Here is a 12,752-nt window from a genome sequence, read left to right on the forward strand (position 1 = left end):
GTCCCTCCTGTGTGGATTCAGCCCCACACTACTGGCAGTCGCTGCCTTGGGAGTTGGGCGGCCGAGTCCAGCACATCGCTGTTGCTGGTGCCAGCTCCTGAGCAATTCCATTCCCAGGGACGGGCCAGTCCTCGCCTTGGGGCTCACCCAGAACTCGGGAGGCAGGAATTAGAACACACACGCACCCCTCCCCCCGGCCGGGAAAGCGCCGGGCTGGGACGGGAAGTGTGTCCCAGGCAGGACCCCGTAGGGGGAAGCGAGGTATGTTGGTGCGTTGCTAGGAGCCGCTGGGCAGCGAGTGAGGAGCGCTGCCGAGCAGGGGATGGAGGGCGCCGCTTGCTGATAGCGTCTGGTGCGGGCAGTTAGGGGGGCAGGGAGAGCGGGCAGAGCGAGGGTGTCGGCCTGGGACGGGGGGGCTGTTGGGAGATGAGGAGCGGGGCAGGGGGAGCGAGCGGAGTCGGGGCTCAGGCAGGGGCGGTGTTGGGGGGGCGGCGGCGTGGACGCTTTGGCAGGACAAGTTTCCTTGTGTTCTGGCCTTTATTCTACAGGCCGTGCCCGGACGCTACAGTGGCCCCCGCGCTATGGGGTGCCCCCCCCCCCCACCGCCCCGCCCTTGTGCGTGTGCCTTCGCTGCACAGTACTGTAGCGGTTTTTACAGACAGGGAACTCGACTGTTTGTAAATATGTCGTTCGTTTGTTCTGCTGGTTTCCGAGAGTCTCTAACTGGGAAGTGTGATCAGCCAAGGGAGGCCAGGGCCATCTACGGAAAGATAATTAAAATACACCCCTTTCTGTCTGGCAGCTTTAGCTGTATTTGTGATCTAAATAGACTCTGCGGTGTGCAGAATGGAGATTTAATCGCACAGTAATAATTATGGATCAAAAATAAATGTAGTGGGTTTTTAAAAAGAATCTGATTTGATTAATTCAAGCATCTATGTAAATAGTGTTTGTTTGAAACAATTGTGTTTATTGCATTTATAGCAGACTTGTTCAATCGGAGCCTTTTTGACTAAGAACATGGATTTGGTGATCAGACAGCAGTTGTCTGCAGCACAGAACCACCAAGGTAAATGCTTGAATAATGTATAGAAATGTTACTTGGCAGCTATTTTAAATAAAAGAGGACTGTAAAAGTTCTTGCAGTACATGGACCTTCATCAGTTCTTATTTTTATATATACAGAACTGTAGACAAAATATTTTTCTATGACTACTTTGTATGTCTTTGTTAGAGGACGTGAAATAAATACCATAATACAACGCTCTTTTTAGTCAAATAGTTTACTTCAAAACAATTTTATTTCATATAGTAGCTCTGAGAACTGGATCCAAGGTCCAATGAAGTCAGTAGAAAGATTCTCATTGATTTCAAGGAGTTTCAGAACAGGCCTTATATGTCCTTTGTTTTCTTGTCTGCTTGATTTTTTTTATTTAAAACTGCAAGAGACTCATTAAAATTCCCATCCAGCATGTGCTTAGCTTTACACAATGTCTTTTGATAACTTCTCCCTGCAAATATATGATTCTTTACTATGAGTAAAAATAAGAGCTCTTATTGTTGGGTTGATCACTTGAAATAATACAGTCAAGTGTCTGTGCATTCTGGCATAAAACAAAGAATATTATTTATTATCTTCCTTATACGTTATTTTTATTAACAGACATTCAAGCTTTGAAGAATACTTATGAGTTGATCAAATCAGCCAATCAAGGGAAATCTGCACTTGATTCATCAGAGAGCTTTAGCTCTGATTTATATGTCTTGTGTGCAGAACAAGCACTCCAGGTAACTACATTTTCTAGGTAGGGTATTTATCTGAAATAAATAAAAAGAACTGTCTAGAATTATACTATGATAGTGCTTTGGTAAATTAATATTTAAAGATATTGCCAGGACCACTGGAAATACAGATTCTGAAATTTGTTATGCTGCAATTTTCTTACTTTACAGACCAATTGCTTAGACTTGCTTTTTGGCTTATGCCAGTCTATCCTTTGCCCCAGCCTCTTCCCAAAGTCAGCATTTTTGTAAACGTCATCAATCAACAAGCTGCACTTTCTGAAGTCTCTGATTAGCACAGAGTAAGAGAGGTAGACAAGTCAAATGTATATTAATAGTTTTGTGATCATTGTTTCTTTTGTTATGAGAATGCTAGTGTGAGCTGTTTGGACAAGATGGAAGAGGAGTTGCTGATGAATGGTTGTTGTCATGCAGAAACTGAGAAAACATTCTAATCACAAGAGATTGTTGCTGCTACCTCTGAGTGTCATATAAAATGTGACTCAGATTTTTATAAGTTTGAAATATTTTTAAAGTATGATTTTGCACTGAAAAGTGGCATCTTAAGTTCCAATGTGTTCAGTTTACAAGTAAAAAATTTTTATTTCTTTTTCATAGTTACCATCCATATAAATTGTACCTGAGATCTGAAATCTAATGTGCATTATTTGGGGGCTGTGCATCATTGCCAGCAAAACAAGATTCTGTAGGCTAAATTCTGCTCTTGGTTATGCTTATGCAACTCAGAATTTGACCTTTCAGTTAACAGTTCTTTTAATGATGTGCAATACAGTGTAAAGTATAACAAATAATAAATATTTATTTTTATACTATAGTAAACCTCTGTGTGACTCTGAATAAACCTAGGAACCAGATCTGTTGTGTAAAAAGTTGCCATTTCCCATAATTTTGGGGGAGAAGAATGGTTAACTTTAAAATCCTAATGTCTTGAGTTGTTTGTGCAGGCCTTACTTTCCAATTGTAAATGGACCTATAAATGTACATGCTGCTGTCTCACCAAACACACACTTTTAAAAGCTGACCATTCTTGACCAACTGTTTATTGGATTGTTGTTCATTTAACAAAAAAAAAAAAACCCAACAAAAAACTTTAAAATAATGTTTTGTTCTAGTTGGGGTATCCAGAAATTAGCAGTGACTGTCTACAGATGTACTTTAAAGGAAGCCATCCTGTAAACCAGTTTATGGGTAGAGCCTACTTGTGCCAAGGCCAGTTGTACAGCCCACTCTCCACAGATAATTTGGTGAGAAAATATTGTGAATTTTAACATTATGGTAACATCTAGTTTTAAGAATGTTGATAGTTCAATGTTAAATTAAATTGTGAGTTTTAAATAATGTTTGTTCTCAATTCTTTTTTTTTTTTTTTTAATATATTTGTAAGGGTAGTAGGTAGAGCTGGCTGAAACGTAGAGATTTTGGTTTACCAGAAGTTTTGGTACTATCATATTTACTTTTGTTCCAAATTAGAACAAAAGCATATTTACCAACATTTCTCCACAAACTGGAGATAACCTGAATTTTTTGTTTTAGAAACACCAAGATGTAGTGTTACCCAAACAAATATGCAAAACTGACATTCTTGTAATTTACTGAATAGCAGCCATGAAACTGACAAGAATGTCAGTTTCTCTTAGCTGGAACTCTCACAGCAGCTAGTCCCCTAGCTGGAGCTCTCAGGGCTTTTAAGGCTTCCAGGACCCCTGCCATGGAGCTGGAAGTCATAGGACTGGCTCCAGCCAGAGCTCCCAGGGCTGCTGCCATAGAATGGAGACCCCAGCTCCAGCTGAGACTCCGGGGTCTGGCAAACTCCTTGCCCCCAAAGTGGGAAGCCTAACAGGCACCAGAGTCCTTGCTCCAGCTGGGGTTCTGGACAATGGCAGGGTCCCTGCCATGGAGCTGGTAGCCTAGTAGCCTTGAGAATGCTGACTCCAGGCAGGGTTCCCAAGATTGCTGCTACAGAGCAGGGACCCTGCCAGCCCCAAAAGCCCTGGCTCTGGGGGCTTGCATGCTCCCTGCTGGAGATGTGGACGCTGGAAAACTAGCAAGTTTTCCTGTGTTTCAACAGAAATTTTGTCAAATCTCTGAGAGATTTGATGAAACATTTTGCTTCAGTGAATTAGTATTTTCAGATTAAACTGTTTCATCAGAAAATTTCTGACCTTCTATAGTAGTAACTTATGTGTGACAACTTCCTAAAATGGAGGACACTGAATTTTTATATTACTACTTTTTTAAAAATTCCTTTCAGTGAGTATACAGATTTCTGGTTGATTTAGATTTTCAGAAATTCTTCAGGCCAGCATCTTTACTCTTCCTGCAATTCACTGTCTGTCAGTATGCATCTTCCAGCTTCTGCAGCAGATGAAACAGGGGTCCTACAAACAGTCTTCTTCACTACACAGCACTGTTTTCAGAGGCAGTCTATTCACTGTGCACTGAATCAGACAGGAGTCCTTTGGAAAAAAGTAGTATGTGATAACGTAATTAAAGACAGTATCATAAAGCATTCACAGAAGGGGAGCAAATTAAGTTGCACAGGTGACCTTAAATTCTGGCATTTCCTAGCCTTTGAGTATTTGACTCTGGAACCTTAAAAATGTTCTTTTAACATATTTGTGTGTAATTTCCCAGGTTTCTGAAAAACCTAAGTGAAAAAACAGAAATTCCACCATGCTGCATTACATTTATACCTACATAAATCATAAGGTTAGAACCTTTAGATCCATCACCCAAAACTTAGTCACTTGAGCTAATGGAGTAAATAACTGTCATAGGTTATCATCCTGTAAGTAGATCATTCCTAGAGCTGAATGGGGCATTTTGCCAGTCAGTTTCACTGATATCTGCTGACAGTGGAAGAATGGTAAAACTCAGGAATCTTGGGTTCCAGGCCAGGCTCTGGAGGGAGTACCTTCTGTCTGGACTCCCCGTTCTAGTCTTCCCCCACACCCCCCACAACTCCCTGTTCCCAGTCTTCTTGACCATGTAGTCCAGGTCCCCCCCTCCTACCGCCCTCATCTCACAGACTTTAAGGCCAGAAGAGATGATCCTGATCATCTAGTTTGACCTCCTGCACATTGTAGACCATAGAACCTCACCCAGCCATTCCTATAATAGACCCATAACCTCTGACTGAGTTACTGAAATCCTCAAATCATGATTTAAAGACTTAAAGTTACAGAGAATCCACCATTTATGCTAGTTTAGACCTGCAAATGATTAGTGCCCCATGCTGCAGAGGAAGGCGAAAAAGCCCTCAGTGTCTCTGCCAATCTGACCCAGGGAAAATTCCTTCACAACCCCAAATATGACGATCAGTTAGACCCTGAGCATGTGGGCAAGACCCACCAGCCAGACACTTGGGAAAAAATTCTCTGTAGTAACTCAGAGCTCTCCTTGTCCCAGTCTCTTTGCCCAGCCATTCCTAGTTGTTCCCCCACACCCTGGCTCCTCATTAGATCTGTCTTCTGTCCCCAAACTTACTTTCCCCACCCAACTGGTGCTCTGTCCCCAACATCCTTGCTCAGAGTCCCTGTTCACTCACCCATTTCCTCGTACAATCTCAATCTTTCCCCAATTTATTGGCTTGCAGTTCCCCCACTTATTTCTCTCCCCAGCTCCCAGTCCTAGTCTCCTTGCCTAGCCAGTCTTAGTCTCTCCCTCTGTCCCAACTCCCAGTCCTAGTTTCCCTCTCTCCCCCAAGCATCCAGTCCCAGCCTTCCAGGTGTCTTGTCCCAATCTACTCCCCACAATCTTCACACCCCTTGGTACAGTCTTGTCCCCTCTGAGTTTGAATCAGGCAGCTTTCTCCTCCAAATTGCCTCATCCAGGCACAGGGTCATTGAGAGCACGGAGAGATAGGGTCCCTGCTCTCAGTTCAGGTTTTCAGTCTAAAGCTCTTTCCCATTACAGGGAAAGTTTTGCACAGTCCTGGGTTGGAGCATGAATCTTTGAAATATAACAGGTTGCTACTTAGCGTGTTCGAACAGTGACTTTTCAAAGGTTTATAACTTGGCCAAATTTGAGTGGGTTTTTACAGGGATGAAAAAAGCCACGTTTCTTACACAAAAAGAAAAGGAGTACTTGTGGCACCTTAGAGACTAACCAATTTATTAGAGCATAAGCTTTCGTGAGCTACAGCTCACTTCATCAGATGCATCTGATGAAGTGAGCTGTAGCTCACGAAAGCTTATGCTCTAATAAATTGGTTAGTCTCTAAGGTGCCACAAGTACTCCTTTTCTTTTTGCGAATACAGACTAACACGGCTGTTACTCTGAAACCTGTTCCTTACACAAAGGCTACTCTTCCGCACCCCTTCCCCATCCCAAATTTCAACTGCTTGCTCCAAATTATAGACTTACCGGTGCCTTTCAAATAAAAGGTCAACAGAATTTTAAAGTGAGAAAAAAAAAAGTATTTTCCCTGTGTCAGATTCCCCAGGGTACAATCTGAACTGTTCAACAGCGATGTCTCCAGAACTCTCTAGCTTGGGGTGCCTTTTATATTGCTTTACTTCCAGAACAGCCACTCCTTGTCTGGTCACGCAGCCTTCAGCATGTAAATTCACTCTCAGCTAAATACACGAGTGCTCTCCCAGCCACGCATGAACTACCCGCAAATTCTTAGTCCCAGCCTTGTTCCCTAGAAATGAGCATTTTGCACTGCTCAGTATGCTCCTGGACAGTACAAGCTCATAGATAGTCCATCATTCCAACGCTGGGAAGTAATAATGCACCAATCTTGTATTCTCAAATAGAGGTTCCCTACACACTTTAATTCAAACACACACTGGTTAAGATAACACAGTAAGATAAATTTATTTACTACAGAAAGATAGATTTTTTTTACAAGTATAGATACATGTAAGTCAGGATTGGTTACAAAAGAACTAAAACCACATGCTAATACCTAAATGAACTCAAAAGCAAAATGTTTCTCTCACCATAAACTGCAACAGTTCACAGGCTGGATTTCTTTTCCAGCTAGGGACCATTCCCCCATTTGTTCAGTTCTTCATGTGTTCATTGATGACATGAGCAGAGAGATTATAAGTCAATTTCTTGTGCTAGAAACATTCTTGCTGAGTCATGGTGACAGGCGTCCCTTGTGGACTTGAGGTTAGAAACATACCTGTGTTGCAGTGTAAATTTCTTGTTTATTTCCCCCCCCCACCCCCCGCTGATGAATAGACAGTTAAATAGGTAATGGCCCCTTAACACCTTGCTGATGTGCCAGTGGGTCTTTGTTTCTAAGGCTTTTGTCTTCCCTGGCACTTTGTGGGCAAAACTTTTGTCGTTCAAAGGTGTTAACACCCCCTATACCCCCCCCGAATGACAAAAGGTTTACCACCAAAAAGTGCTGGTGTGAACAGCTGTTTGTCCGCAGAAGTGCTCTCCTGCTGACAAAGCCACTGCCACTCATGGGAGGTGGAAGTCTTTTGTCAGCAAGAGAGCTCTCTCTTGCTGACAAACAGCAGCTACACTGCGTGCCTTTTAGCGGCATGGCTGTAGCCGCACAGCAGTGTCACTAAAAGCCTAATAGTGTAGCCATACCCTGAGAAACTGGTTTGTGGGCGTTACCTGGAATTACAACATATTTCAGACAATCATGCCGTAGAAACTTATAACTTTACACATAGTGTTACTACACATATCTCAACAGAATGATAATATTCAGCAGAGTATGAGTTTACAATGATAACTCACAAGGCATACTTTGTACAAAATTTATCATAATCTTATAAAAGTGGTGAACATGGGGTACAGGCTGTCCTTGTTCTTGGAAATGACTGACTCCCTGGGATGGGGGAGGGGTGTGGAAGAGTGGTCTTTGTGTAAGGAATGTTTTAAGCTGAAATTTTCTAAACATATGTCAGCAAAAATTTCAGCCTAAATGGTTAAAGTTTGGCAATGTTATAAGCAGCTCTAGTAGGGTCTTTATTAATGGAAAGAATAAGACAACCTTAATATTATATGGTACTGGCAGCCCCACCTGTAGCAATAAAAATAATTTGATAATAGGCTGAAAATTATTAGTAATATGGCAGTGATTAATAAAGATATGTGTCAAACGAGCTTTAACAATTCTTTGTTTTTTTTAGGAAAAGTTTGAGAACTTTGTGATGTACCTTATGAAAGCATTAGACTTTGCAATACACGATCCAAGGTAAAACTATCTGATAGGGGTTACAGTTCCAAATCTCAACAGTGTTACTGACCTAGTTTTTTAAGATAATTGCTTCTCATACTTTCATTTTGTGGGGCTCTGGGTAACACAGATCTTTTTGTGGAGCATATCTGTCTCAGTCCTACTCCTTTCCTGTAACAACATTAGTGCTTCACTATGAAAAATAATAGTAGAACAGTATTAAGAAGACAAGATGAATATAAATGTGCTTTAATATGATATATATGGCTGATTATGTCCCTCCATTTTATAACTCTGCTGGTGGGAAGGACAGTGCAGGGTTAGCTCTCACTGATATATTCCTGAGGTGCCCACCATCCTCAGTCAGGATGGTAGGTGCAGTACAAACAATAGAAAGACGCAGTCCCTACTTTTGTTGTTTAGAAACTACATAAAGAGCCTTTTAAATAAGTATATGTTTATCTCAGATTATAAAATCCTATTTCTTGTTTTTCAGATATTATTTTTTGATATATAATGCTTCAGTCCTTTACTGGCAGGTTGTAAGGCCATATCTTAAACCTGGGTTCCGCTACCTTCTTATTCCCAGCCTATCTCAGATTGTAACAGCATTAAATCAAGCTGAAGAGCAAGACAAGCAATGGCGAGCAGAACTCATGATGTAAGTTTGAACTGTTATTTTAGGACCAGGGTCCTGTTGTCCTTTTGAGCATGTAGCTCCCATTTGTGGTTATCTTTGATCACAAACTGGCATATTAAATATTATTCTAAATATATTGTGAGTATGGTACAACTTGTAAATCATAGAGCAGAATTTCATAATTTGTACATAGACCAGTAGTTGTATAGAGAAAACTGCAGGATCAGACTGTTTAACTGTTCTTTAATAAAATCTAATAAAACTGTATATATAGTACTAAAGGTACTCCAGTTTGATATTTGTATTGTGGTTAAAATGGAAGTGACATCCGTGGATTTGACACGTCACAAGAGTTAGAAAGCTATAGTCACTGTCTCTGCAACAGGTTGTCTTGCTTCATATGGTCAAAATATATATTTAAAAAATCCCTGTCTGTAAAGGAGTTGTGGAATTACTCTTGGAAGGAAACTTTTACTCTCTATATCTAGTCAGTTCCAGTCTGAGGCATCATAACCTTTTGGATTAAATCAGCTGTGGTGCTGAATTAACTGTTGTGTGTGTCCTTTTAGGTTAGGAGACAAACTAGCTACATCATGGCTTAAGAACCATTTTTCTTTAGATAAAAATCCCTAGCCTAGACTGGGGCAACAGACATATCTCCTGTCCCCTGATCCTTGGAGAGGGTGGGAGGTTCCTGTCCCTGCCAGGAGAGTCAGAGAGGAGCATATTCAGTATTTCTGATTTCCTTCTTTTTTGCCTGATTGCGTTATATGGTAGTTGGGTTTGGCAAAATGTATGACCTTACCCCTTAAAAATTGACATTCAAACTGTCACCAAGGAGGAAGAATAGGGGCAGTCTCTGGCTGCATAGCTAAGAAGGCCCTGAAGTGCTGTCTGGCCAGTAGCCAGAGGAGCTCCCTTTCTCTCAGATGAATGAGTGAAAGGTCAAGTGAATTTGTGAAAGGTTAAATTTTCATATTAACTTTTTCTCCTGTTTAATGTAGCTGTACGTCAAAATGAAATTTCATGAAATAAGTGTGTTTAGCAAGTGACACTTGGAAAATGTATACTAAATACTAAATTTTAGAGTAAAGGGCACACAAATGAATACTAGTGTTTAATCAGTTGAGGTATGTGGGCTTTTTTATCCACGTGACCAGCTATGTATCATTTGTTACAAGAGCTATCTGAGATATAATATTTCTGAGACATCCTTGGGTATAAACATTATTCTTCATTATCAGACAGCACATTTTATGACTGTAAAATATGGTGAACTCATTTTGCAATTTGTAATTCATGCATATATTACTGGATTATATATTAGAAGGAAATTCTCATCAAAGTAACCTGATTCTGTTTAAGCTTATTTTTTATTAGTGAGTATTAGTAGCATTTTTCTTCCATGGTGTCTTAAAGGTTCTTCCTTACTAATTTGAACCAAAGCCACAGGCCTCGTGTCCCAAAGTATAAAAGTAGTAGGTCTCATTCTAATTATTCTCTAAAGCTAAATTTTGATCCACAGTCTTTGTTAACATTGCCTTTGGCATGAGCATTAGCAGTGCTGTCATAGCTTCTGCAATTTCTATAGCAACCCTCTTTTCCAAAGCAGGAGTCAATAGACAAAGGAAGTGAAAGAACTTCAGATACCATGTTGTTAGATTTAAACCATCAGTTTTGATCTTCCCTCACAGTAGCAGAGGAACTCATTGTGGTGTTCAGCCATTTCAGTAGTTAATACTTAAATTTATTCTCTGAAATTATCTGTGGACCTAGATTTTAAGTCATGTGACACTGTGAGAAATGATTAATTATTTTGGCATCCTGAAAAGTTCCCTAGTGCCATAGATCAGATTTAAACCAGCTGATTTTTTTTTCATATTTATAGAACTTTTAGATTTTTCCTGTATATCTTATTTGTTCAGTAATTAGAGTAATGAGCACTAGGTTAAACAATTATCTGTGGGCAGAATATTTAACTATTGATGCTCATAATAAAAAAATTCTGATGTAGTTACATATAGTCTATAATCATCTCTGTTTCAGAGATGCAAATACTAAGGGTATCTAAAAAGTCCATATTGCTTGTAGAGGAAAATTCAACATGAAACAAAGTAGAATGTCACTTAAAAAGATAGGTAAAAATATGGGATTTTGTTATACTATATATACTCGTTCATAAGCCGAATTTTTTCAGTAAATAGGGGAAGCATCAGAGAAGGGGGTCGGCTTATGAACAGGTATGGAGAGGGGAAGAGGTGGGACACAACCCCGCCCACACCCCCCAACAGAGGGGGCAGTTCAGCCAGCAGAGCCAGAAGGGAAGAGGTGGGGCCAGAGTCTCTCCTCTTCTGGCCACGCTGCTGTCCCCCCAGACTCTGAAGTAGCTGTAGCTCCGGGGCTGGCATCTTCCCCTGGCCCTCCCCAGGTAAGGTGGGAAGGGATGGGATGGGGAGAGTGTGGAGTCCCAGGCTAGGGATGGGGTAGGGAGGGGTTACACAGGGAGGGGTCATGTGAGGAGATCCTGAGTTAGTGGTGGGGTCAAGTGAGGGGTCCTCACAGGGGTTACTCTTCTGACCCCCAGCTTCTCCCCCATCCCCAAAATTTCCCCACCAGTTGCTGTCCCAGCCCGTCAGGGTAAGCCACTGGTGGGCCAGGACATTTTGTTTACTTGGGTTTACCTCCATGCCTGCGGATGCTCAAGGTAAACAAACTATCTTGGCCCACCAGCTGCTTATCCTGATGGGCAAGAAGCCAAAGTTTGCTGACCCCTGAATTATAGGGTCAACTAATGAATGGGTCATAAAAATTTTCGATTTTTATTGTCCATCTTGTGGGGGTCGGCTTATAAATGAATCAGCTTATGATCGAGGAGTGTTGTTGTGTTTTTTGTTATTTTGGTTTGGGCTTTTTTTGTTGGTTTGTTTTTTGCTAGTGCCACTAAATTTTCAAATGACCACCAAGACAGATTTTTTTTAGAAAAATTACATAAAGATGCATTTAAATGCAATAAGAACAGCAGAAAGATGCATGGTAGTTGTAGCATTACCATACAGAATCTAGTTTAAACAATGCTCAGTGGGTGCTTTCCAAATGTTATTTCACTGGCTGAATTGTCAGAGACCTTAATCTGAAGTTGTGTGTGAGGACATCTGCATGCACTCTTTTCTGGCACTAACACTGGGATGTAAATGGAATTTGAATGTGTGTTTTGTGTGTGAATTCTGTCCCTCAGGTGCCTAAGTATTAGTGTTCAAAAAGGACACATGAAGGTGTACTTTGGGGACAGGTGGAAGCCAGTTTTGAAAAATTTGCTCCGATAGATTTCCTGAATTAAAGGGAAAATTATGTGGTTGGATAATATTGAAATATTATTTTAAAGCAGTTTTCAGCCGGTCACAACAGTGGGTTCCAACAAAATAAGTCTGGGACCTAATTCCTTTAACAATATGAGGTCCTGCTAAAAAGACCTCTTCTCTCCTAGTCTGGTACTTCCACAATTGAGATTGGCTTGGTTGCTTGAGCTAACAGTCCTGGATTTTAACAGAGAAGTTATCTGGTGTTCTCAGTGAAAAGGCATTGATCCTTTTTGCATTTTAGTTCAATGGAGTTGAAAAGTACTTTCTCAGGGTCTCTCTGGGTTGAAGAGCATACAGAGGCTAAGACACTTGCAGGTCAATGGTCACCAAGAAAAAGGAATGTTGAAAATAACTCAGCTCAGAATGTGAGTAGGTTTACTGCATTTCTAATTATATGAAAAGCAAGTGATATCAGAAATCTTCACAAAAATAAATAAGAAAAGCAGTAGGAGCAAAGAGAAAAAAATGTTTTAGGTAGAAAACCATCATCAGTGCATTTTTCTAGAACTTACCGTGTAAAGCAGAATTGAAGCTAGGTTAATGGTATCCACATTGTAATATTTTTCAAAGGATTTGAAAGATAGTCCGTGCTTAGATGCCATGGTGCCATTGAAATACTTAAGAAAGATAGCACAGGAAACTTCTTCCAACTGATTTATGCCAGACCCTCACTAGAATGTGCATCTATATAACACGAATTCTGATATAACGCGGTCGCGGCCACAGATCCCAAATTTCAGTACAGTACCATTTTTTTTTTTTAGTATAGACGCAATAAATCAACCACTGAGCACGCTCC

At 40.8% G+C, this 12,752-nt stretch overlaps 1 protein-coding gene across 9 annotated transcripts in view; it reads left to right on the forward strand.

Moving 5' to 3' along the window:
• Positions 1 to 279: 279 nt before the first annotated feature.
• Positions 280 to 12,752, forward strand: part of CFAP46 (cilia and flagella associated protein 46) — a 141,051-nt gene continuing 128,578 nt past the window's right edge. For 8 of the 9 annotated variants that reach the window (XR_012160032.2, XM_073353952.2, XM_073353955.2 and 5 more), the window contains exons 1-6: positions 280 to 352; positions 985 to 1,069; positions 1,664 to 1,788; positions 2,916 to 3,047; positions 7,908 to 7,972; positions 8,451 to 8,615. Coding sequence is in view for 8 of the 9 variants with exons in the window: in XM_073353952.2 (XP_073210053.1) it covers positions 1,021 to 1,069; positions 1,664 to 1,788; positions 2,916 to 3,047; positions 7,908 to 7,972; positions 8,451 to 8,615 (536 nt within the window). In the remaining variant the exon portion in view is untranslated. The remainder of the gene's footprint in view (positions 353 to 984; positions 1,070 to 1,663; positions 1,789 to 2,915; positions 3,048 to 7,907; positions 7,973 to 8,450; positions 8,616 to 12,752) is intronic. The other variant, XM_073353953.2, reaches the window with a different exon arrangement.

The sequence above is a fragment of the Lepidochelys kempii genome, chromosome 7 (genome assembly GCF_965140285.1).
Source record: "Lepidochelys kempii isolate rLepKem1 chromosome 7, rLepKem1.hap1, whole genome shotgun sequence".
Lineage (NCBI taxonomy): Eukaryota > Metazoa > Chordata > Testudines > Cheloniidae > Lepidochelys > Lepidochelys kempii.